At 55.5% G+C, this 24,621-nt stretch overlaps 9 protein-coding genes across 9 annotated transcripts; 3 read left to right on the top strand and 6 right to left on the bottom strand.

The window, feature by feature from the left end:
• Window positions 1-2,595: 2,595 nt before the first annotated feature.
• On the bottom strand, window positions 2,596-3,580 carry LTHEOB_10213 (Acetoin dehydrogenase; the record flags this gene model as incomplete). The annotated part of the gene is made up of 3 exons (XM_035506834.1): window positions 2,596-2,953; window positions 3,006-3,386; window positions 3,438-3,580. The coding sequence occupies 3 exons, from the start codon at window positions 3,578-3,580 to the stop codon at window positions 2,596-2,598; spliced, it is 882 nt and encodes a 293-aa protein (XP_035367982.1).
• Window positions 3,581-3,939: 359 nt separating this feature from the next.
• On the top strand, window positions 3,940-5,309 carry LTHEOB_10214 (Dash complex subunit ask1; the record flags this gene model as incomplete). The annotated part of the gene is made up of 2 exons (XM_035506835.1): window positions 3,940-4,051; window positions 4,105-5,309. 2 exons carry the CDS (start codon window positions 3,940-3,942, stop codon window positions 5,307-5,309), a joined length of 1,317 nt encoding a protein of 438 aa, XP_035367983.1.
• Window positions 5,310-5,729: 420 nt separating this feature from the next.
• Window positions 5,730-7,829, bottom strand: LTHEOB_10215 (Carnitine o-acetyltransferase; the record flags this gene model as incomplete). Its single annotated transcript, XM_035506836.1, has 4 exons — window positions 5,730-6,803; window positions 6,855-7,570; window positions 7,633-7,678; window positions 7,746-7,829. 4 exons carry the CDS (start codon window positions 7,827-7,829, stop codon window positions 5,730-5,732), a joined length of 1,920 nt encoding a protein of 639 aa, XP_035367984.1.
• Window positions 7,830-8,332: 503 nt separating this feature from the next.
• Window positions 8,333-9,268, bottom strand: LTHEOB_10216 (Nucleoside-diphosphate-sugar epimerase; the record flags this gene model as incomplete). Its single annotated transcript, XM_035506837.1, has 1 exon — window positions 8,333-9,268. One exon carries the CDS (start codon window positions 9,266-9,268, stop codon window positions 8,333-8,335), a length of 936 nt encoding a protein of 311 aa, XP_035367985.1.
• Window positions 9,269-9,696: 428 nt separating this feature from the next.
• On the top strand, window positions 9,697-11,027 carry LTHEOB_10217 (Lactate/malate dehydrogenase; the record flags this gene model as incomplete). The annotated part of the gene is made up of 6 exons (XM_035506838.1): window positions 9,697-9,762; window positions 9,846-9,963; window positions 10,026-10,066; window positions 10,124-10,232; window positions 10,289-10,383; window positions 10,437-11,027. 6 exons carry the CDS (start codon window positions 9,697-9,699, stop codon window positions 11,025-11,027), a joined length of 1,020 nt encoding a protein of 339 aa, XP_035367986.1.
• A 705-nt stretch (window positions 11,028-11,732) lies between these two features.
• Window positions 11,733-13,729, bottom strand: LTHEOB_10218 (Tripeptidyl-peptidase 1 precursor; the record flags this gene model as incomplete). The annotated part of the gene is made up of 2 exons (XM_035506839.1): window positions 11,733-13,363; window positions 13,522-13,729. 2 exons carry the CDS (start codon window positions 13,727-13,729, stop codon window positions 11,733-11,735), a joined length of 1,839 nt encoding a protein of 612 aa, XP_035367987.1.
• Window positions 13,730-14,514: 785 nt separating this feature from the next.
• On the bottom strand, window positions 14,515-18,438 carry LTHEOB_10219 (Cation-transporting ATPAse 4; the record flags this gene model as incomplete). The annotated part of the gene is made up of 2 exons (XM_035506840.1): window positions 14,515-14,962; window positions 15,014-18,438. The coding sequence occupies 2 exons, from the start codon at window positions 18,436-18,438 to the stop codon at window positions 14,515-14,517; spliced, it is 3,873 nt and encodes a 1,290-aa protein (XP_035367988.1).
• Window positions 18,439-18,704: 266 nt separating this feature from the next.
• Window positions 18,705-20,697, top strand: LTHEOB_10220 (Glutaminyl-tRNA synthetase; the record flags this gene model as incomplete). The annotated part of the gene is made up of 3 exons (XM_035506842.1): window positions 18,705-19,203; window positions 19,253-19,679; window positions 19,731-20,697. The coding sequence occupies 3 exons, from the start codon at window positions 18,705-18,707 to the stop codon at window positions 20,695-20,697; spliced, it is 1,893 nt and encodes a 630-aa protein (XP_035367989.1).
• An 861-nt stretch (window positions 20,698-21,558) lies between these two features.
• Window positions 21,559-23,577, bottom strand: LTHEOB_10221 (Protein transport inhibitor response 1; the record flags this gene model as incomplete). The annotated part of the gene is made up of 2 exons (XM_035506843.1): window positions 21,559-22,852; window positions 22,907-23,577. The coding sequence occupies 2 exons, from the start codon at window positions 23,575-23,577 to the stop codon at window positions 21,559-21,561; spliced, it is 1,965 nt and encodes a 654-aa protein (XP_035367990.1).
• Between the last annotated feature and the right edge of the window lie 1,044 nt (window positions 23,578-24,621).

Consider the following 24,621-nt stretch of genomic DNA (forward strand, 5'->3'; position numbering starts at 1 on the left):
TTTCGCGATAAATATAGATTACTTTTAATAATTACTTTTTATTTTTATATATCTAGTATATTTATTTTTTATTAGCTTTATTCTACTTAAAGAACTTATTATAACTAGTTAAATATACTTTTACTATATTTTTAGTATCTTACTAATTTATAAAAATTAAATTAACTTAAAATAGTAGTATTTTAACTATAGTAGCTATTTTTTATTAAAAGAATTAATAAATATAATAGATATATATATATCTTTTAGTAACTACGTTATTTACGCGATTTTTATTAAAAAAAAGATTAAAAAGAGACTAAAAAAGACTAATATACGCGATTTTTAGAAGTAATTTAAATTACGTAAATATTTTAAATTAAATTACTCGTTTAAATAATAATATTTAATTATATAAATTCTAAATTAAATATTTAAGATTAAAATCTATTTAATTTAAAATTTACGTAATTAAATATTATTATTTAAACGAGTAATTTAATTTTATTAAAAAAAATAATATTTAAATTAGCTTATTTATATAAAAAAAATTATAAAGTAAATTTCTCGCTACTATATACTTTAAATATTACTAAATTTAAAACTTAAGCTTATAATACTATATAAAAGTATAATTAAAAATTTTATATAATTTAGTTAGAAAATAGACGAGAAATTACTTATTTTTATAAAAAACTAGATAATTTAATAAATCTAGACCGATATATTTACTAAATTAATTATAATTATATATTATTTATTAAATTAACTAGTTTTTATATTATATAAGTATTATAAAAGTTATAATACGATATAAATCTAGATAATTTAATAAGAGTTTTAAAATCTAGTTAATTTAGTAAATAGATAGATAATTTAGAAAATAAAAATTAAAATGTAGGTAATTTAGTAATATACCGATTTTGGCGATTATGGTTTAAGAGGTCCGTTTTCTCTCTACCTAGGTTCGACGAACTATCTAATAATGTTAACAAATCGTTATTCAACGGGACGTCTAGTAAACTAGCGAAAGCTATCGCATTAGCGTCCTCTTGTTAACGGCTGTCTATCGTACGGCCGGGATAGAGATGTATATAGACGGAAGCAAGTAACTACGGAAGAGAGCGTCATGTTATCGCACAGCTTGTAGCTGATGCCGGCTGCCTACTGCCTATTTCCTACTGCGCCTTGCTGAGGTTCGCCCCGTTTAATTATAGCTCTTCGAATTCGTGTAACAACGCAAGGCTGAGAGATAGGTTCCTCCATTATATAGGCCTAAGAGCGCTTAATACCTCCCACAATACCGTAGCACCTCTACATCCTATCTACGTGTTCGTCGCATACTACGGTTAATCCACACGTATATCACGATTATTACCAACTGTAATAAAAACAGTTGCTATAGCTAGAAAAAGAGTCTACTAAGATATAAGTTTACAGAGATTTATCATGAATTAACGAGCGGACTAGTGGCTAGAATCGGTCCATGGGTGGGCCGGAAGTTTCGGATCGATACTAGACAAAGTAGTGTCGACTTTGCTGCGCCGCCTTTGGCCTTTCATCCCCTCTCATATTCGGGACCTTACACGGTAAGAAGTCGGGGAAGGGATTTCCTGGTACACGCGGGTGTACGACTCATCCAAAGACTGAATAAGGTTTCCCTTAAACTGAAAGTAGACGAAACCCTGGAATTCGAATGGAGTACCGTTCGCCTTTAGGGTTGGAAGGTCCCTCTCCATTGTTCCCTTCCCGCGGTACATAGCCACGACTCCTTCCGGAACCTCCCAGGACCGCTCGAGAGTCATGGTAAAATTCGGAACGCTTCTGATCCACATGCTGAAGTGATCTTCAATGCCGCCTCGCCCTCTAGCACGTACGCCAAAGGCATGGTCGGTCCATTCACCGTCCTGGGTAAACAAGGATGCGAGTTCGTTCGACGAGCCATTGGGAAAAAGAGAAATCCACTTCTTGACGACATCAATTCGAGAACCTTCTCGATCATATCTTAGCACCTGCGAAATAGAACCTCGCCTTAAAGTATTTGAATATACTTACGATCCATTGTGCTTGATGGTATCGTAAAGCACTTGTCAGAGGTGTCTGTATTTTCACTCGCTCTTGTAAAATGCGTAGATGAAGGTCTTGTGAGAACGGTAACAAATGTTCTTGAGCCGATTTAAATAGACCTTCAACCGGCAGTCATCGGAACAAATCAGGCGATGGTTTACAGGGTCGTCATCAAGCCCTAGCAGTCTTTAGTAATTGTGATGTTCATCACGGAAGACTGCGGAAAGGTGTAAGTTTGAGAAGCAGAGAAGAGAAGCAGGGATCCCTTCTTGCAACGGGGGAGTATGGTCCAGAGGCCGATTGTAAGTTATGTCTTCCGAGGGCCTCACATGCGTGGCGCTGCGACAGATATTCAGGCTCGCTACCGATACCTTCTTGAGCTGCCCCGCATTTGTAGAGGCGGAATATTTCCGTAGGTTGCTAAGTTTCTCACGTTCAGTGAGGGCCCTCTTTGGATTGTGCAATCGTTGCCGGCTGAGCCGCGGCGCGCGACGCAGCCCTCTCCGTTGATGTCCATTGTGATCGAATTTGTAGGCACCTATCCTAAGCCTAAGTGTAGATTATACCACCGTCAACGACCATGGTTTGTCCGGTCACGTATTCGCTGTCTGGCCCAGCTAGGAAACTGACAACTTTGCTGACATCTTCCGGGACACTTGTCCTGCCAAGAGCAATCAGTTCCTTCGTGTACTTCTTAATGGTATCGCCCTTCTTAGCGCCAGTTGTCTTGCCCAGCTCCTCATCTATCAAGTCCCACATGGCGGTACCGACGATTCCGGGCGCGTAGGCATTCACGGTGATCTTATGAGTTGCCATTTCCATGGCCATAACCTGGGTCAGGCCACGGACAGCCCATTTCGAGGCTGAGTAGTGTGATAGCATGGCAAAGGGTTTGAAAGCGACGATGCTGAGGTGGCAGGGATTAGCAAGCCAGCATGCCGAGGAGAGAACTTACGTACCTTGCACAGCCAATTAGCTTTCCGCCCCCGCCCTGCTCAATCATCTGCTTGGCTGCCTCGGTGTAGCAGTGAAAGACTCCGTAGACGTTGACCTCGAACATTCGACGGAAGTCTTCATCAGTCAGCTTGAGCAGCGGCTTGACTTGAGCAATGCCGGCGTTGGCTACCATGGTGTCCAATGGCCCAAGCTCTTGCACTGAAGTTTTGACTATGTTCCTGACATCTGCACGTTTGGAAACGTCGCCGATGACGAGGGCAGACTTGCGTCCCAAGCTCCTGATGTGTGACACAACTTCCTCGGCCTGAGCCTTGTTGTGTGCTATATCATTGACGGTGACGTCGTAACCGTCTTCAGCAAGACGGATAGCGATGGCTTTGCCGCTATCAAAAAGTGAGCAGGGTATAAGTGTAGACGCAGGCACTTTGACTAACATGCCTCTTGCGGAGCCAGTGACTATGGCAGTCTTCTGCAGCCGAGGAGTGCTCACAAAGGAACGTGACCACGGCCGGGCGGGGGGAGCAGTGAGCTGAGTCGAAGCTCTCAGCAGGCTCCTTGGCGCAAAGCGGGGAGACATGATGGCGTAGTAGCAGATGAGGAGCTATGGGTGAAGCAATTGGAGTGCCGCAACGCAAGGCCGAGCGAGCGCATTTTTATGCAGCAGCAGCTCGGGGCCAGCTGCGCCGGCAGAGGCAGCGGACGTGCGGAGTCGTGCGATGAGACCAAGCATGGCGTTGTGGCACGGTGTGGGGTAGTGCAGAGTGCGGAGAAGCGTTGGCGGGAATAATGCGTGAAGGGTTGGGGTGCAGGGAGACGCGTCAGAAACGGAGCGCGCCGCGCCACGCCGTGGCGGCGGCCACAATTTACGCGGCGCCTCTGTTGACATTTTGCCGATGCTGCAGCCCAGCCCCTCCACAACGGCCACCATTAACCACCATGTCGCGCCCCAGTAGCATGATGGCGCAGAACAGCGCAATGGCCCAGCGCAACCTCACCTTGACCGAGGAGCTGGAGAAACTCGAGCAATCTATTACCCTAACACTGCAAGGTGACCACCCTGCTGCCGCGGCGTCTTGCGGCGTGCGCTGACCATGCGCCCAGAAATCGACCACAACTTCAGCCGCGCCCATCGTATAGTCACCGGGAGCATCCTGCCCGTGGTTGAACAGTACGCGAAACACTCCGAGGCCGTGTGGGAGGGCTCCAAATTTTGGAAGCAATTCTTCGAAGCCAGCGCCAATGTCTCGTTGTCTGGTTACGAGGAGCCCGCCGCTGCAGACGACACCACCGACGATGTGACCCATGCTTCCGCTGCTTACGACGATAGCCCTTCGCTTCGTGCCGATAGTACTCTCCGTTCCGCCACCGGTCGCCCAAGCCAATTTGACGACGACGACGACGAAGGGCTTGAGGACTCACTACTTTCCTCGCCGTCCATGGCCAAGACGCCCCGCAACCCTCCCAGATCCTCTTTCACCGACGATTATCCCTCCCCTTACGAGGCGCTGAAGCGTGAGCTACAAGTGGACAAGAGTGAGGGTTCTGGCGGTGGTGAAGATGACATGTCGTCCGAGGCGAGCGGCTTGCCCGAGGAAGGTACTGTCCTCGGCGCTCCAACAACTCCTGGAAAGGTCTCGCAATCCGTCCTACCCGACATGTCCATGACGCCAGAGTCGTCTCCATTCGCGCCTGGCTCAAACGATCAGCACACGCGTCACACACGTTACGACTCTAACAACGACCCTCTCCTTCATCGCATGCTCGACAAGACGTATCGAATCGCTGCTACGCCGCACACAGCACGGAAGACGCACTCTGGTGGTGCCGGTACCAATGCCGCCACTCCCGGGACTGCCAATCGCACGAGGCGACGCCTGGCGTTCGACTCCTCGCCTATGTCGTCTCCTGAGGCACCTGCTCCACAACTGCGCGCCGATATATTCTCTCCCGTCAAGACGCCACGAACCCCGGGTGTTAGCGTCTATCAACAACACCGAACACCCGGCAAGAGTGGTGGCGGCGGACTTGGTACGGCCAGCAAATTCACCGGCGGAGCCAAGAGCGTTGGAGACTTCATTACATGGGACAGCGACAGTGAGGGTGAGACCGAATTTAGTCCACCTAAGACGATGCAGTTCCACGTTCCTCAGAGCCGCCTCATGCAAACCCCTGCACGTGAGGCAAGCAAGAAGATTGTTGAGGACCTGCTGCTGACCGCGGGTGGAGGAGAGCTGACGGATTCGAACATGACGGAAGATAGCCCGAGCATTGTGCGCAGGAACCTGGATCTTGATGACAGCTTTTAGTCCTGATAGGAAGCAATTGCGCCATTGCTCAAAAGCCGGGGTGTTGTGGGATTTCATTGTGCTATTTTGATACCCGGTAGTAGATTGAAACATTGGTCTTTGACTCCAATTGAACAACTTGGCCTATAAGCTGAACTGTACATTTTGTAAACTCTGAGACTCGAGATCATACAATAAACGTGCAGATCCATCATATATCCGCAGTGTGCAAAACAAAACGTGATGACTGATTAAGCCATGTCTTGGTCACCCTCACAGACGTGACTTTTATGCTAACCCTCCCAATCTCTCATTGATGAGGCCACCCACCGACCGTCTGTCGGTCGATTCCGGGACGGAGGTGTTCTATTCCAAACAATTCAAAACATGATCCACCCTTACACGCTAACCCTCTCCATCTACGCCCTCTATTACCCAAACTTACAACTTTGCCTTGGGTGCCTCCAGAGAAGGAAGCATCAGGTCCCTGATGTCGCCGGCGGCCTCGTTGAGATAGAAGGACATACGCTCCGAGCCCAAGTTCTTCGAAACGACGTTGAACTGGATACTGTTCTCGTTGATCATGTAGGCGATTCCCCAGCCGTCGTCAACGACCTGGCTCCAGCCGTAGCCGTTGAAGTATTCGGAGCTGAGCTGGGAGCTGGAGATGAACCAGTGCGACGAGTAGGCAAAAGTCGGATCGTTGTAGATGGACGGCACGTCCTCACCAGACTGCAAGCACTTCTTCAGGCCGAACAGGTGACGGTCAACACCTCGGCCATCGCTGGCGTCGGTGATGTACTTGACATGTGCATCGAGCGCGGCACGGAAGAGCTCACGGCACTTTTCAGGCGAGACTGAGTGATCAGCCATGGCCGAGCAGAAAGCTACGCTTTCGTCCGACACGGTGCGGCAGGTTTCCGTACGGCCGAGTTGGAAGCGACGCGTGGCGGCGGATTCGTAGGTTGGCCTGTTCTTGCCATAGAATTTGTGATAGGCCAGTTGGATAACCATCTGCACGTATGCGTCCGGCGAGCACTTGAACTTCTTGATCAGGCCCTTGCCGTAACCCTGGTACGCCTGCACACGGAGCTCATGGGCGCCAATCTGGCCATCAAAGTGCTTCTGCGCATCGTTGATGTCCTCCTGCAGGCGAGTGTTGAGCTTGAAGTTGAGGGGAACGGGCTCCGGCAGGTTCGAGCGGACAGATGGATCGTCGAAGGGCAGTGCGTTCGTAGTGATGAGCATGTTGATGTGGTCGTTCAAGCGATGCGTGGGCGTGCCATCCATCATGCTATGCTCACCCATGAAGCCGGAAGTGCCGTTGTCGTTGACGATGAATTGAAGCGGCTTGTCGAACCAACGGTTGGCACCATCGCCGTGCCAGTACTGATGCGCGCGCTCCTCGAGGGTTACAGGTGAAGCATCGTCGAGGCAGACGACGAAGGAGGCAGACTCAATGGCCTTGAGAACGCCCTCGTTGGAGGGATGGGCGGCAATGAGACGCTCACGGACCTGACACTGTTAGCTATGCTCCAGTCGACGTCTTGCTAGGTTCCAACGTACCTCGGTCCACACGTCCCTGTTCTGGCTCGTGTAGAGGCCGACAGCGGGCGCTTTCTCGGCCTTCTGGTATATCCTCTTAAATGTCTGCTCCAGCTCTGCGGTGGTGAGCTGCCTGCCATCGACCTCGTGATCGACCTTGAAGAACTGGTTCTTGCGGATGACGACAATGTGCTTGTTCTGGGCGGCATCGTACTTCTGAGGGTAATCGGCGGGCTTTGCGGGAATGCGGCAGCAGTTGAACATGTACTCGTAGCTGGACATGGCAATGGGCAGCTTCTTCATGTACTCGGGCTCCAGCTCCTTGGTATCAACGAGCCTCTTGAACTCCAACACGGCGGTCGTGATGGCGGCCGCGCGCTTTGAAGGATCCCGGCGCTTGCGGTCATCACGGTGCGAGTAGAAGTAGCTCACGTACGGCACGACGGGGTCCCGGTAGGCCAGATAGGCGGCGTCATTCCACCACTCGTATATCCAGTTCTTGACACTCTCATCCTCGCGCCTGGCGACCAGGCGCTTCTGGAGAGTCTCGCCCACACCACCGGGCTGGACGAATTCCTCAACAGCCTTCTTCGTGCTCTCGTACTCGGTGGTGTTGAGCAAGGGGTGTACGGACTTGAGGTAGCGCTTCGCGGTCTCTTCGAGGGTGGGAACGGGCAAGCGGGGCAGAGACTCCTCGAAGCGGAGCATGCGGCCCTTGCTGATGTCCTCCTTGTAGCCTGTGCGAGCCACGGCGTGAGCAAGAGGAGGGAAAGGAGCGCACAAAGGCGGGCGGACATACCAGCAGGCAAGGAGGATTGTTTCCGCGCGGGAGCCATGAGCGTGAACTGAGGCGCGGGGTTAGCGAGCTTGCGGTCGCACGGTAGCGGGGCACCGGGGAGCGTGAGGAAGTACCTTGCTGAGAGATGGTGTCGCGGGCTTGATCTGCGTGCGGAGGAGGGATGCAGAGGCGCGAGACCGGCTTAGTGCATTAAACATGAGGACTCGGGCTGGGGGGATAGCGTGCGGATAGCAAGGTAAGAGGCACTAGGTGCGAATATTTACCTCTGAGCGTCTTCCTCCTCGGTCGGCGGGAACTGGCAAAGCTGGCAGTTCGGGATCGACGAGGAGCTGTTGCGCGCCGGCCTGGGGCAGGAGCCGAGGTCCAGCACGGCCCGCCTGATTGGCCGAGGCTGGCACGCGCACACGGCGGCCCAGCCTGCTGCGCGGCCAGCAATGCTTTACTGGCCGTTGCCATGCATGCAGACGCCACTCTGAGGCTCGGAGCAATGGCCACCAGCCTAAACCTGAGCTTTGGTGTTGCTATCTACGAGTGGCTTCCCCAGACCGGGGCCCCAGCATGTGAAGGGGTGACGCAACGCCCAGCAGGCCCGTGCGCCCAGCTGATCTGATGGTAGAGAACACCAGACTCCGTGAGAGAGAAGAAACCAACAACTACGGCCGTAAATCCAGATCACGCGTCCACAGTACCGTGGCTCGTTTTAGCCAGTCCTGAGCTTCTGCACGCTCTGCACCTGCGCCTGCACCCAGTCCGCGTGGGCCGTCGGCTTCCGTCCGATCAGCCATTCGAGAATGTTGGGGTTGCCCTTGAGCCCGTGGTAGTTGTAGAACAGGACCATCCGCTGGGCGGCGTCCCTCGTTCTCGGGTGAGCCTTGTCCGCGCCGCCAAAGAGCATGTCCAGGAGGGCATTGGTGGCTTCTATCACCGGCCTCGTCTCGACCTTGATATGTTTGCCGATTGCCTGGCTTACGTTCCCGATCACTTCGTCGTACGGCAGCGTCCGAGTCGAGCTGAGCGGATACTGCGCCAAGTAGTGCCTGTCCCTCTCCTCAATCACGGTTGCCGCCGCCTCGGCCAAGTCTTGCAGCGCAATGAACGAGAAGGGCACGCTCGTGCTCCAGTTGGCTCGGTACAGCGGCTCCGGCTGCGACAGCAGCTGTGCCACGGGAAACGTGTCCATGAAGTGAGTGGGCTGAAGGATGGTGTAGTCCAGGCCTGACTCCATGAGATACTCCTCGACGTAGCGCTTGCAGTCGTGGTTCATCATCTTGCGCAGTTGGGTGTTGAGCACCGACGAGTACACAAAGTGCTTGAACGTGCCATGCCGGGCCTCTTCGGCGGCCGCATCAACCATAAAATAGCCAATCTCCGTCTCGTGCGGATGGAAGGAGGGACCGATGTGGAAGACGGTGGTCACGCCGGCCATGATGCGGCGGGCCTCGTCGACATTCTCCAGGCTGGCCTGAGTCACGCTGGCGTCAGGGTACTGCTGCTTCAGGCGTTGCTCCGATGACGGCGAGTTGACGACTAGGCGGAGGCGCTTCCACGTGCCGTACAGTAGCGGGAGCAGGCGCGAAGCCTGCTTCCCAGAGGCGCAGGTGATCAAGAGAAGATCGTTCTCGTGGTCCACGGGCATGGTGAGGAGCAGTTTGGCGGAACGGAGCGCGCAAGAAACGCTCTTTTTCAACCCGGGAGCCGGGTTGAAGACGTCATGACGGTAGCGGCGGCCGGGCACCCGCGTCAGCTCCAGATGCAGCTCTGGCAGCTGGCCTCTGGCGGGAGCAGTCCCCGCAAATGCTTAGCTCGACGGCCTCGGGAGCGCCCGGGCAAGTGCTTCAGTGCTCGCGGTGAAGCAGCTGGCGCCAGGGTCTGGCAGGCGGGAGCAGACCGGGCACCTACAGTAGTTAGCGGCCGGGCGTCCGAGAATTGTGCGGCGCCAAGCTGGGCGCAAGCTTCCGTGCCGACACGCCAACAGAACTTCCTCACACCCGCCGTCTCCATCCATCCCACACATTCTCTCTCCATCGCGCCTCCCGCCTCCACGTCCCACCCGCATCCATCACCATGTTCGCTGCTCGTCAGGTCTTCGGCGCCGCCCAGCGGAGGGCTTTCTCCGTTTCCGCCAGGCAGGTACGCAAGCTCGAAGATGCTCCGCCCGCGCCCTCGTCTGCGCCGGCCGCGTCCCAAGTCCATTGCTAACGCCCTTTTTGCAGAACTCCAAGGTCACCGTCCTTGGTGCTGCAGGCGGCATTGGCCAGCCTCTGTCGCTGCTGCTCAAGCTCAACCCGCGCGTCTCTGAGCTTGCGCTGTACGACATCCGCGGCGGTCCCGGTACGTACCGCGTCCTCCGACGACATCTCGACGACCCGCCCTCCGCTAACGCGCCGCTGTAGGTGTTGCTGCCGACGTCAGCCACATCAACACCAAGAGCACCGTATGTCGCTGCCCGCCTCTGCTCTGCCATTGAGCCTGCCGCTCACCCACAATTCAGGTCAAGGGCTACGACCCTACTCCCTCTGGCCTCCGCGAGTGCCTCGAGGGTTCCGAGATCGTCCTCATCCCCGCTGGCGTCCCCCGCAAGCCTGGCATGACCCGTGATGGTATGAAAATTGTTCCCCCAGCAATCGCCGATCGCAGCCGCGCTGATCACTCACAGACCTCTTCAACACCAACGCCTCCATCGTCCGTGACCTTGCCAAGGCCACCGCTGACGCCGCCCCCAACGCCAACGTCCTGATCATCTCGAACCCGGTATGGTTTTTGTGATATCCTTCATTTGTTTATGATTGCTAACTCAGAGCTAGGTCAACTCCACCGTCCCCATCACCGCCGAGGTTTTCAAGTCCAAGGGCGTCTACAACCCCAAGCGCCTCTTCGGTGTGACCACTCTTGACGTTGTCCGTGCCTCGCGCTTCATCTCCCAGCTCAAGGGCTCCGACCCGGCCAACGAGAAGATCACCGTCATTGGCGGCCACTCGGGTGCTACCATCGTTCCTCTGCTCTCCCAGGCTGGCCACAAGCTTGAGGGCCAGGAGCTCGACGACTACGTCAGGCGTGTCCAGTTCGGTGGTGACGAGGTTGTCCAGGCCAAGGGCGGTGCTGGTTCCGCCACCCTCTCCATGGCCATGGCCGGTGCCCGCTTCGCCGAGTCCCTGCTCCGTGCTGCCCAGGGCGAGAAGGGCGTCATCGAGCCCACGTTCGTCGAGAGCCCGCTCTTCAAGGACCAGGGCTGCGATTTCTTCGCCTCCAACGTCGAGCTCGGCCCCAGCGGTGTCGAGAAGATTCTCCCCGTCGGTGAGGTTACCCCCTACGAGCAGAAGCTCATCGATGTCTGCGTCCAGGATCTGGCCAAGAACATCAAGAAGGGCGTCGACTTCGCCAAGCAGAACCCTTAAATTCGCTTCTCATGACGGGAATGGTAAAAAAAAAAGCGTTGGCAATGGAGAGCATCATGAAGACTGGGCTGTGGTCTGGTGGGAATCGTGATTAGTTGGGGGCGGAAGCGTGCGCGTTTGGGGCAATTTATCTTCTTTTGCGCCCGTTTCATCTCTTCCGGCCATAAAGACCTCTTGCATGTAGATTCCCTTGTATCCGCGTATCCAGTGTTTGTCGATCTGTGTATGTGCATGTTTCAAGTCTCGCCTGTAGTGACAGGATCATGACTAATTAAAGCTTGTTTTACACATCTTGATCACCGGGGCATGGTGGCGCTAGCGCATGCTGCACCATGTACCTGAGTGTGGGCTAGCGTGACGCTTGTTTTGACCATCAACCGCATGCGGCGAGGCTGTAAGCTTCATACACCTCCTTACGAGACGGATATAGCGAGCCTCGATTGGTATAACAGTCTTGTTAGTATGACGTAGAAGGAGGAATCGTTGCCCGAGAAGGCTGACGTGCAGCTTTGGCTCGCATATAATCATGTTTGCGTTTCTATTTGATCCTCTCAGAGGGAGACAGATTTCATTACTTGACGTAACTGGAAGGAATCTTCATCACATCGTATGAACCATTCACCCTACGTCTTTCTCATTCAGCAGGCTCTATCTGTGTCATGCACCATGCCATGTTTCCTGATAATTTCACCCTTATGTAAATCCTCACAGACCCAGGCTCTTTAGAATGGCAGGGAAGTTGGGAGTGCCGAAGCCGGTGACCGGATCCCAGCCCTCTGCAGCCACGAAGCCGTCAACACCACAGCCGGCCGCGCTGCCGTTGGTAATATCATTGAAAGCCTTCCAGCCGCCCTGATAGAGCCAGGGGTTCAAGAAGCCGAGCGGCTTCTTGCCAGCGGCGATGAGAGCGTCATTGACGAGCGAAATGATGGCAGACGCGAGAGGAGTCGATGCTGACGTGCCGTCGAGACGGATGTTGCTGCCCTCCCAAGTAACAACAAACTTCTGACCCTGGGCTGCAATGTCCGGGTACGCGCGACCGGAGGCGTTGTACAGGCCGGCATAAATACCATCAGCAAGGTACGCTGCCGAGTAGTTCTGAACAGCCTCGGCTTGGTAGGAGGGCTGAGAAAAGTAGTTGCTGAATCCACCGCCGGATGTGAAGACACTGCCGGAGCCGAGGACGTCGTAGGCCGCCCTCTCGGGCGAGAAGCCTGTAGTGGCGCCGACGGACGTCACATAAGGACAGCCGTCGGGGAACGACGGGAGGAATGTGGTAGCATTGGTACCGTTGTTGCTGATGCAAGCGCCCTCGTCGCCAACGCCCGCATCGCCCGAGGCGAAGAGGAGAGAGACACCACGAGCGCCAAGCTGGGCGAACATGTTGCAGACGGTGTAGGCATACGAAGGGGGGACCGTTTGCTCGTCATCTCCGTAGCTGGTGGAGATTACCTGAGGCACGTCTGACTGGCCGAGGACGTGCTGCACCCAATCGAGGTAAGGCTCGTTGGAGTTGGTCTCGGTGTTGGCATCAGGCTGGAAGGGAGGCGAGCCGCCGGTGTTGTAGGCAATGAGAGGGGTAGGATAACCAATGCCCAGGATGGTCTCGGCGTCAAGGTTCCCCTCCATGTTCTTACCGGCATCATTCTGTTCGGGCGTGTTGGGGGTCTGAGTGTTGTCGCCGTCGTTGATGACTTCGATGGTAAAGTTGTCGGCGGCAGAGACGGCATCCGGGCGGAACTGCTGCAGGAAAAGCTTGACGTCGGTCCGCTTGCTGGTCTCGTCCAGATAGTTGGTAAGTCCGATTTTGTTCTTGCCAGGAACCTGTGGGACATAGTCCAAGGTGCCGTAGTAGGAACGCAGGCAGTGCGGAGTCACGAAGGTCGTGTTGCAGATGGCAGACACGTCGGCGTCCAAAGGAGCCTGGCTGCTGACGAACTTCTGGCGAGCAAGCGGCTGCTTCACGTCCTCGACGATGGGCCTGACGTTGCTTCTTCGGGGCGCGGAGCGGAAGAACGAGTTGGTGGGCTGGATGGTCTCGACGTGGTCGTGGAGATGGCGAGGGAGGGACCAGGCAGGAGTGCGCACAATATGGCCGCCAGTCTCGTGCCGGTAAACCGAATACTCGGTGTCCAGAAGAGCCTCGGCCTGGTCAACAGGAAGTGAGACCTTGATCCAGTCCTTTGCAGGGCTGTATTCCAGGTGGCTTTTGGCGATGCCGTTGTCCTCAAGCCACTCGTGAACGAGGTCTAGAGTGTCGTCAGAGGGCGCGACGAGCTCGTTGACCTCATCCGCGGTCAGATGCTGGCCATAGCGCTCATGTCTGGGGTCCGAGACTTCGTTGTGTTAGAAGTTGCCAAAACGGGGGAGTTGCAGCGTGTTCGCCCAGCTCGCACGTTCCGCAAGAGATGATGCTTGTTCCACTCTACTACCGGGAAGTGTAATCTCTCTCGCGGGACAAGCTAGCAAAGGGTAAACTGGTAGATAAACGCACCTTCGTAGAGGTGCCTCTCGAGCTCAGAGAAGCGGGACTGCCTCAGACCGATCTGGAGGTTGATGACATGCTCCGAGGGGGCGCGTCCGATGCGCGACCAACTGCGAGGGGCGTGGAAGTGTTCCTTGACTTGGTAGTCGGAGCGGGCACGCAGAGGTGAGGCGCTGGCAGCGGCAGCCAGCAGCACGAGGAGGTGGGAGCCAAGCATTTTGGGCAGACAGTCGGACGGGCAATCACGACCGAGCTTGGCCTTTTTATAAGGGCGAGTGTGGAGAAGCGGGCGCGGGAGGAGAGGGAAGGTCCATCTAAGCAATGGCAGCTCCACCGCTCATCTCCGCTAGCTGCGGCCTCTCGCCGGCCTCGCGAGCGGCACAGCTCGCCAGCCTGGACACCGTGATGGCCTTTGCTCCTTCGCGAGCCCCTCGTATCCGCTGACCCAACTGACACGGCCACCCACGGCCTCCATCTTGTTGGCCAACGAGCACAACAGGCGCTCGTTGGACGTCGACACTGCCCTGTGGAATTAGCCAAGCAACCGCAAGCAATGCCACGGCGTGCATCTGGCTTCGTCAGCTCCACCAAAACGCGCGGCCAATCAACCTTCCTTTCCTTACCTAGGACACCAAGATCTCGACCTGCCTTTCTGGTCGTAGTCTTCGATCTCCGTTGCCGCGGCCCACGCTGTTGGGTCTCCATTACTGACCTGTCACGCCAGCCATCGGGCAAGAGCGGCGCTAGTAATGAACATGTTTCCTTCAAAAATCCTGATGCAGGCGTGCGTGCCGAGTGCGCCATTTTGTGTGACCGCCAGAAAGCAAAAAGTGACCACCTCCCGAGTCTGACCCCGCCGTCGAGCCATTTCTCGCACCATCATTCACGCAGAGAGACCGTGCAAAAGCCGGACGCATTTCCATGGGCAGACTTGCGCTGCACATTTGCTCCTCTATCCTCTATTACTATTCTACAGCAAATCCAGCACGCTATGCATGCTCTCTACTGCTCCTTCTTCCTCTCCGCCTCCTCGGCCTCTAGCTTCTTCCTGGCCTCCTCCCTCTCAATCTGGTCCTTGCGGCGTACGGCAATGTCCTTGGGCTTGTAGTCGCTGAAGAAATACTTCAGCGTCTTCTCAATGACCCAGCATCCCACATAGTCAATGAGCATGACCACCGTCATTGTCATCTTGAACTCGGTCGTGAAAGGAACCAGGCGCAGCTTCTCGTTGATTTCGGGAATGAACTCTGTCGCGCACGAGAAGGCAACAAATGCCACGCCAACGAGGCCGTAGTACATGCCCTTGTTCTCGCGGATCGATTCCCGGAACGGCCGACCCTGGTAGTTGATCGCGAACGTCGAAATCTGCTGAATCAGCTGCAGCAGGTAGATGGCGCTGTTGAGGAGAGATGGCTCAAACTCGCCCTCCAAATCCACGTCGTCGCTCTTTCTGCAGTCGGGTTAGCATCTGAAACCAAGACACCAGGGCGAGGACACTTACGGCTCCGTGCGCTGCACGTATTGGGAGATGTAGATGAGAGTAACAATGTGGATGGCAAACTGGCCGAGGACAGAGCCGATGATGTAGATGTTGAAGATGTTGTGCTGCGGACGCTCTTTGGAAAGCGCCTCGACGGGCTTGGCCCGAGAGATGGACAGGAAGCAGACGCTCATCATCATACCGCTAATCGTCACCTGTCCGTCGCCGAACTTGATGCCGTCTAGGTAGAGGACACTCAAGCTGTATGCGCTGATGAGACAGTTCAAAGCTAGGATCTTGTACATCTGAATCGTAGCAACAAGGGTGCAGCGTCCCTGGCGGATGATGTTGGGAATAGCGATGACGTTGGCCAGCTTGCTGGTGAAGGGCGCGGCAACGGATGCGTCTCCGAGCTTAATCGTCGGCGGCTCGCTGTCGTCCAGCTCGTTCTCCATCATTGACATCTGCAACTTATCCGCGAGGCTCTGTGCCTTCTCTTGGGCGAGACGCTGGTTTCTCTGCGCAGGCGTCTCGTTCGGCGGCGCCGCAACTGCACTCGACGTCGGCGCAGTAGCTCCGTTTGCCTTTGCAGCTTCTTCAGCAGCCATGATGCCTTTGCTGATCTTCCTGTCCTGCTCACGCTTCATCGCTTTCTCATAGTGCGGGTTCGACGGTCCAGGAGGATACAGGTGTGCAATCATGGGCGGCACTGGAGGAGCAGGCTGGTTGAAGCGCTGCATGAGAGACACCTGCTTTTCATACACCTCCTTCATCTTCGTGGTCCTGAAATGCTCCGCAATCTTGTCCAGGTCGTCCTTCGTACCGTTGAGAAGAGCCACACCGATGTGGGCTTGCTTCAGCGCACCCACGTCGTTCGTACCGTCACCACACATGAGAGTGGTGTAACCTGCGTCTTTCAGCCCGAGAAGGATTTCTTCCTTCTGCTTGGGGGAAACGCGTGCATAGACCCAGGTGTGGCGGAGGAGCTGATGCCATGCCTTCTGATCCTTGAACTTGGCGAGAGCGTATCCCGTGACGCAGACGTCCTTTGTGTCGAGAATCTCTCGGGAAAGCTCTTGAGTGGGGTCGACCGGAATGTTGACCTTGTCATCAATGCTTCTCCAAACAAGATTCTTGCCGGAGTCGTCGTTCTCGGGAGCATCCAAGATCCAGCAGTCCCTATCAACAATCTCCACTTGGCGAGCCACATGGACAGCAGTGAGAGGGTTGTCACCGGTAATCATAACCACACGATGGCTGCTCTCATTGAGCATCTGAACCGCCTTCTTTGCGTCATCCTTGAGTGGGCACTGGAGGACTAGGAAACCAGCGAAGTGAAGCTCTGATTCAACCTCCTCGCGCTTCAGGTCGTTGATTCTCTTCTGGCTGATCTCGTCTTCGGTGGAAAGGCGTTTGTATGCCAAAGCGAGCACACGACCGCCATTTCTAGTGAAGTGCTTGTAGGTTTCCTCGTACTTGGGCGGGGTGGTGACCAGCATGTTACGAATAGTCTCCGGAGCTCCCTTTACGCCAACAAAGGTGTGCTTCGTCTTCTTTCCGGACTTTGGGTTCGTCGCCAAGACGGTAGCAACAGAGCTCTGTCTCTTGAGGGCCGAGGAAAACTGGAAACGGCGTTTGATCTGAACCAGCTCGGCGACGCTCGTACGGCCAATCTTGTTGGTGAGAGTATCCTGCCTACCAAGTACCCACCCAAGAGCTTGCAGAGTTGCCTTCTCCATGGGCTCGCCCACAATCTCTCCTTCGTCAAGTTTGACCAGAGCATGAGCCGTGGCGAGGACCAAGGTGGAATCAGGGCCGATCTGGTTGACTGGCACCAGCTGAGTCTGAGCACCATCAGCCTCAGCCTTAGCTTCTGGCTGTCCAAGAGTCAGGCCGGCAATGCCGTCGACGACAAGGTCTTCGCCGGTCAGAGTACCGGTCTTGTCAAAGCAGGCGACATCGACGCGGCCGGCGAAAGGAATGCGGAACGGTTCGGTGCAGAAGATGGCGTACTTGCTGAGGGCAGCAAGACTCGTGTTGACAGCCAAACTCAATTCCATAGGTAGCTCCGGCGGAACCACGCTGGTGATGATAAGGACGCAATCCAAGAGGAGCTTTGATCGCTTGCGATCTTTAGCCACGCCCTCCTGCCAGACGTACCAAGACGCGGCGATGGCGAAGATGAGCAGGAAAAGAATGAAAAGCAGGGCTTCAACGTTGTTGGCAGAAACGCGCTCTGTCGAGTAAATCATGGTCCGCACGAGGCTACCTTGGCTCGTCTCGAATCCGGTCTTGACCACAACAGCAACCGCGCCCTTGTCGGGTGGCGGGGGGATGCCGGAGGCGAGACGGGGAATGGCATCGGGGGCGTCTTCACTAGGATTTCCGTGGCTGACTTGGAGGACCTTGGTGCCACCCCACAGCAGTGCGTTTTTGTCCAGACCTTCGGGATCGAGGTGAGCGTTGCCTGGGCGCAATTGGATGGAGTCCTTCAAGACGGGGGTACTCTCTCCGGACAGCATCGCCTCGTTTACGATGGCGGTACCCTCGACCAGAATCATGTCGCATGCTACGCCGCTGTCCTCTTTGGTGCGCTCGACCGAGACGAGATCGCCAGGCAGCAGCTTGTCGCTTTCAATCTCTTGCCATTTGTCCTCGCGGAAGACCCAAACATCGTACGGCTTGATGCTCATGCCACGGAACTCGTTCAACGTCCTCTGGCGCTGCCACACGACGGTGCTCTCGAAGGCGACCAGCATGAACAAAGTGAAGAGAGAATAGTACCAGTATTCGTCCAGCATCCACAAGCCAACGCAGAAGACCTGGAATACGAAGAATGGCGCGACGGCGTGCTCTTTGAAGAGCTCGAGGAAGGTCGGCACGGGGATGTCGAACGAGTTGTCGCCATAGTGCTCGTGGATGCGCTGCACTTCGGCGGGGCTGGTCAGGCCACGCGAGCTCTGGAAGGCGCTGATGACGGGCTTCGGCTCGGCGTCGATTGAATAGGACACAGTCGCAAACGAATTCTTCTCGGAATCGTAGAGAAAGCGGCGCTTCTGGAAGAGAAAGGAGATGTTCTGCTTGCCGCCAACATTGTCGCGCTTCAGCGGGCAGATCTCAGCGGCGCCGGCGTTGGCAATGGGGTGGACTTTGATGAGAGTGGCGCTGCGGACATCTTTGGCCTTGGTCGCGGTAAACAGGGCCTTCAGATCAACGCTCCAGTGGGTGCTGAGCCAGATGAGGGACTGGACGGTGATGATGGAGCCGCACCATACGAAGGTCCATTCGGAGGACTGGATGTGCTTCTCGTACTGGGAGGGCGATAGGTAAACGGAGAGGAAGAGCGGCCAGACGATGAGGAAGGGCCAGACGTAGAGGTGCAGCGACAGTGGCAGCGGATTGTGCAGGGTGGCCGCCTTGATCTGGTCGTTGTCGACGAGAGGCATCTTGCAAGCGGCGTGGCCTGGAGACCAAGACGGGCGTCAACGAAGAAAAGGCCAGCACGTCGCGGAAGGCCAAGGCAATGGCGGCGCGCGGTGGCGCTCGGAGATTCGTGACTCCGGCGATGTGTGGCTGACAGTCGGCGCCTCAGGTGCCTGACTCATGTTTTCGAAGTGATTCACACAACACCGTGCTGCCCCTCACACCCCACATTGCACCGCGCCCGCACCCATTTTCCGCTCCTCTGCGCTCTCGCACGCTCCCACACGCCATGGCCGACGCTCCCGCTCCCGCGGCCCCCGAGATGTCCAAGCGGGCCGCCGAGAAGGCCCGCAAGAAGGCTGAGGCCGCCGCGAAGAAGGCCGCCGCAAAGGCCGAAGCTGCCCTCCGACCAAAGCCTGCCGAGTCCAAGCCTGCCAACGTCTTCGAGGAGGGCTGGCTGAAGCGCGTCTACAACGAGAAGCCCGTCGCCGACGTCCGCACGCGTTTCCCGCCCGAGCCCAATGGCTATCTGCACATCGGTCATGCCAAGGCCATTGCCGTCAACTTTGGCTTCGCGAAGAACTACAACGGCGTCTGCATTCTGCGCTTCGACGACACGAACCCCGCCAAGGAGGAGGAGAAGTTCTTTACTTCCATCCAAGACATGGTGGCCTGGCTGGGCTTCAAGCCGCACGCCATAACCTACAGCAGCGACAACTTCGATAAGCTGTATGAGCTGGCCGAGGAGATGATCAAGCGGGACAAGGGATATGTGTGCCACTGCACCAGTAAGGGCCCCGCACTCACGCAGGAAGCGCACCCGCTTACAACGTGCAGGGGAGGAGGTCAACCGCCAGCGCGGCGAGAACAAGGGCGGCGACCGTTTTGCCTGCGCACACCGCGCCAGGCCCGTCGAGGAATCGCTGGCCGAGTTCCGCGCCATGCGCGACGGCAAGTACAAGCCCGGCGAGGCCCACCTACGCATGAAGCAGAGTCTCCTTGATCCCAAGGAGGGCAACCCGCAGATGTGGGACCTGGCCGCCTACCGCATTGTCGAGCAGAACCACCACTTCCGCACCGGTGACAAGTGGAAGATCTATCCCACCTACGACTTCACCCACTGCATCTGCGATGCTCTTGAGAACATCACCCACTCTTTGTGCACTACCGAGTTCCAGCAGTCCCGCATATCTTATGATTGGCTCCTGGAGATTCTGGACATGAAGGTGCCCAAGTCGGAAGAGAAGGGCCCCATGCAGCGAGAGTGAGTGCTGACACAATGCTCCGCTTTTGAAGCTTGACTGACCCCTCTCAGGTACGGCCGTCTCAATGTGGAGGGTACTATCCTCTCGAAGCGGCGTATTGCCATGCTCGTCGAGGGATGTACTGTTGACAAGAAGAACGAGGACGGCACTGTGACCACCAAGAAAATCTCGCCGGCTGTCCGTGGCTGGGATGACCCCCGTCTGTATACTCTCGTCGCTCTCCGCCGCCGCGGCATTCCCGCCCAAGCTCTGCTGAGCTTTGTCCATGAATTGGGCGTGACAGACGCGCTCACCAGCATCCAGGCAGTCCGACTTGATAACGCTGTCCGCAAGCACCTCGAGCGCACAGTGCCGCGTCTCAGCCTAATTCTTGACCCGATCAAGGTTGTCATCGAAGACGTGCCGGAGGACCACCAGGAGGAGATCTCTGTGCCCTTTGACCCGAAGAAGCCCGACGGTGACAAGCGCAATGTGCCCTTTTCGCGTAGCGTCTACGTTGACCGTAGCGACTTCCGCGAGGAGTCCGATCCCAACTTCTTCCGCCTTGCACCCGGCCAGACCGTTGGTCTTCTTAACGTCGGCCCCATCAAGGCGACATCTTTCACCAGGGATTCGGCTACCGGCCTCGTCAACGAGATTCGCGCCGTCAAGACGGATCCCACGGTCAAGCCCAAGGGTTGGATCCACTGGGTCGACGCGAAGACAAACCACCGCGTCGTAGCCCGCCAGTACAACGCTCTCTTCCGTGCTGCAGAGCCGAATGCGTTGGACTGGAAGACTGGTGGTTACGCTGACGATCTCAACCCTGACAGCGAAATCGTTCACAAGAATGCCGTCATTGAGAAGGGTCTCGATGCTTTGACCGCCGCACACTCAACCAAGCCCGAAGGTGGCTCGGATGACCTTGTTCGCTTCCAGGCCATGCGCACAGGTTACTTCTGCATTGACCCTGAACGAGAAGGTGATGCGATTGTGCTTAACCAGATCGTCACGTTGAAGGAGGACAAGGATAAATGAGGATGATGTGTCATTGGGCGATGAGAGCATGAAAAGTCTACAATTTGATGGTGTCAGTTTTTGAAGGCAAACCTGCAGCGGCGTTTTCAGATGATTAAGTGGAACATGGTCGAGGATGAAAGACTGCTGGGGAAATGCACGGCGTTGAAACTGTTAGACAATCAAAGCCAATTAGCTTTGGTCATTGCCCTCGGTGGTTCTGTTGCACGTAGCGGAGTTCACTATTGGTACTCGAAGAAAAAGAAGAAGGGCGATGAAGAATATCAGAACGGGATGTCCGTTACGAAGATCGATCACTGCATGACATCAAATGTAGACGGCTGCCACATTGAATATGCACCCCATTTTATATTCGTGCTTCGAAATTCTGCCGCAATACCCCATGTTCTCCGCATATTGTGTCTTGCAGCGGAAATCGGAATTTCGCAAAGACGCAGATAGTGAACCTCCCACGAATTTTGACTCGAGAAAATAAGGAAAAGGTAAAGAAGTCCTAATCTACTTCCTCGTCTCTCTTCAGCTCCCACTTTTATGCCTTCGTGGAATATCAGGCCTTCCACGATGCCGACTCAAAGAAGTAGATTGGATAATGAGCAACAAACTTCTCAAGGCGAGTTTGTATCCCGTGCCCGTAAAGCCAGTTGTTTCCGAACTCACCCGTAGCTTTGAATAATTTTCCTTCGACAGACACCGTTGAAGACGTCGATGTTAAGCTGCCTGCGGCAGACATTAGACGACGGAAGAAGAGACCTCGCGTATGTCAAGGAACCGGGTGTAGAAAGTGCTGAATTAGAGAAGATTCGAAGGCCTCTCCGCGAGGGTCGAAAGCAAGTCTAAGGCGAAGTGAGGAAGAAGTGACTCTTATAGCTCGCTGGTGATTTTATCGACAAGAGCATCAGCCTCGGAGTCGTCTGTCATGTAGCCGTCTTCATCTTGCTCATCAATGATGTCACTATCCTCGTCACCTTCAGTCTCAGAGTCATCGTCAGACGCTTCCTCGTCGTCGAACTCTTCGTTATCGTCATCATCGAAAGAGTCCGACAAATCATCTTCGTCACCGTCGTCAAAGTCATCCAGGAAATCCAGAGAGACCCCGAGGGCGCTCTGGAAGAGATCTTGCATGGCGCTTATCACCTGAGGCGGGGGCATCGGCAAAGACAAGGTGCCGTTCGTGATGCCACCAGCATTTCCAGGAGCCCCAACAGCGGGACCAGTAGTTTCGCTTTGCGAGGAGGTGGTTCCGGGCGCGGAGTTGTTGGCTTGTGTCTCAACCTGAGCGCCTGATGGGTGGCCCGGGGGCGGAGCCGGACCTGCGGTGACTGGAGCCTCGTGTGCTTCGTTAGGGCTGTGTCCATTGCCCTCTGGAGCATGATCCGCGCCATTCTGTCCGTGCTGATGGTTGTGATGGTGCTGATGGTTATGGTTGTGGTGGTGGTGATGGTGGTGCGTGGGTTGGCTGTTCACAACAACGGAGAAAAGGCCTGCTAGATCGCCCACGTTCTGGGGCAGCGCCTTGCTTTCCATCGTGTCCCAGTCCACCTTTGAAGACTTCTTCAAGATGAAATCGTTCACATTCTCGCCAGTGATGTGGATCGACTCCTCGTCGTCCGCTAGGAAGTGGAAGTAGACGGACTTCAGGTCAAGATTGCTCCGCATCTTTCGGAAGACCTCACGCCACGTGCCGGAGATGAGCGAGGAGTAGTCGAGTTGTAGATGTTCGAGCTTCGAGCTATTTTCCGTGAGCCACTCAATGAGATCTTGGGCATGGTAGGCCAGGCCACCAAGGGATAGGGACTCGAGCTTCTCAATACGGCGTCCGAGAAGTTTGGCGAGGGGCACGTCGTAAGGCTGGTTGTAGAACTCGATGCTCAGATTCGCTAGGTTCCGGGCGTGTTGGATGAAACGAGCAAGCAGGCCAGAGCGAAAAAGCGCGGAGCTTGACTCCGAAGGGAAAAGCTTGGGGTCCAATAAGCGGAGACTGAGGTTGTGGAGGTGGCTGAGACCGACTTTGCTGAAGCGGCGACGCTGAGGGGGTGGCAGTTGCAAGGCACTGACGTTCAAACCAGCAGTCACTAGTGTGCAAAGCTCCACCTCGCTACAGGCCATGGCGCGGATGACGGTTCCCAGAGTGGCGGGGTGAAGGGCGATTTTCTCCCTAAGAAAACATCAGTCAAGTTTCGGCGGAATGAGACACTGGGGGACGACGGACTTGTGGAGAAGAGATATGCCACATTCTTGGAGAATTCCGCTGGTCCAGGCGCCGGTGAGGGGAGACTGTGCGCCATTGACGCTGATGGTGCGTAAGCTTCCGAGACCACTGAAAGCCTTGAGCGAGCGCGCCAGCAGGCGAACGTGGGCGAAGCGATCGTAAAGCTCAGCCTGGTTGTCGACGTGATTCTTGTAGGCAGCGTAGGCAGCCCTCGCGTTGGGCCAGTCTGAAGCACGTTCAGCATCGCCCAAGAAATGCTCCTTGACGCGGTCGTGGCGGAGGAAGCAGCTCTCGTCGCGGGCCTCCTTCTCCATGCGGGCAAGGAAGACGGTAAAGTCCTGGGCAAGCTCCGGGCGGAATTCGTAGACGGCGACATCGAGCTGCACAATGCGCCTGTTGAAAGGCGAGGTGGTGGCGATCTGGTAGAAGTTGAGCAGGCTCTTGCGCTCCAAGACAATGGAGCGGTGAGAGAACCACGTCTTCAGGAAGATGTCGGTAGCGGCAGCTTTCAGCGCCTTGCAGGTGAGGCGAACGGCCTTGACATGCTCAAGGAAAGCATCTTTGGCGAGCGGGTCCTCGTACGGGCACGGCGGGTCCTCGTACAGCTCCTCCACGACCTTGATCTGCAGCTCTGCGGGCAGCGAGATTAGCGGCGAAGGGTGGCGGGCCATGGCGCGGGCAGATGTGCTGAGAGCCCAATGCAATATGACGGGGTGGAGAGGGCCTTGAAGCGGTGGGTGTCGGTGTTAGGTGCCCTCCAAGGCGCAATGGAGTGGAGGGGGAAGCTGCAAACGAGGATGCTGGGTGATGCAGGGCGGAGCAGAGGCAGCAGGGCGACTGGCAAACGCAGCGGGTTTGATCTGACCTGACCGCCTTCCGGAAGGCAGAGCGAAGCACCAGGAACGGCAGTCGCGCGTAGCCTTGCGACACCCGTGGCCCGCCCTTGGCCAACTTGAACAGTCCTGCTGATAGCGCCAACAAGATCAGCCGGGTATGCCCGTCAAGGACTTTATGAACAAACAATTTCGGCGAGCACGTGTGCCGCCCACTTCCTGCGCGCGGCAGCCGCCAGCGCGTGCTCTTGCACCCGGGTCATCGTAGCAGAAAAGCTCTTACGGCAGCAGCGCGACACGAGCCCTTCACCCGTATCTTTCCTTTCTATGGTCCTGCCTGATGGCCGCGCCGCTCATGGATTTACGTGTCCAGGCTGTGCATTCAGGCAGCAGGATGTCACATGCGACGCCGCGAACAGCGTCTGCGCTCGCTCGCAGGTTCGGGGCGGGAGTAAACAAGTGCAGGTGGAGGTGCCGGGCTGCGCTCAACGAGAGTGCTTGAGCACGGCAACGGGAACCTCGCGCGACGTTGAGGTGTTGAAGTGAAGACGTCGGTCGGCTGTGCCCGCGTCCCACCCTGCCACTTCAATCCGTCAGACGCGCTAAACCCAACACGGCCGTCAATCGCTCTTGCTTGCACAGAGACATGGCCGCCGCAGCCCGCTCGTGACACCAAGAATGCTGCTAACACTCCTAATCGCTGGCGGAATGCCTCAATGTGTCCCTGGCTGCTGTGAAAACTTGCAGCGCGTCCCTCTTGCCAGCAAACAGTCGTTGTTAGCACATCAATCGTACGCACGGGCGACCGATGGAAATCTCATCAATTCGTCTGTAGATGGAAGCATATGCGGCATGACTCCTGAGGGCCTACTAAATCCAAGA

Source organism: Lasiodiplodia theobromae (assembly GCF_012971845.1).
Source record: "Lasiodiplodia theobromae strain AM2As chromosome Unknown scaffold_37, whole genome shotgun sequence".
Classification (NCBI taxonomy): Eukaryota; Fungi; Ascomycota; class Dothideomycetes; order Botryosphaeriales; family Botryosphaeriaceae; genus Lasiodiplodia; species Lasiodiplodia theobromae.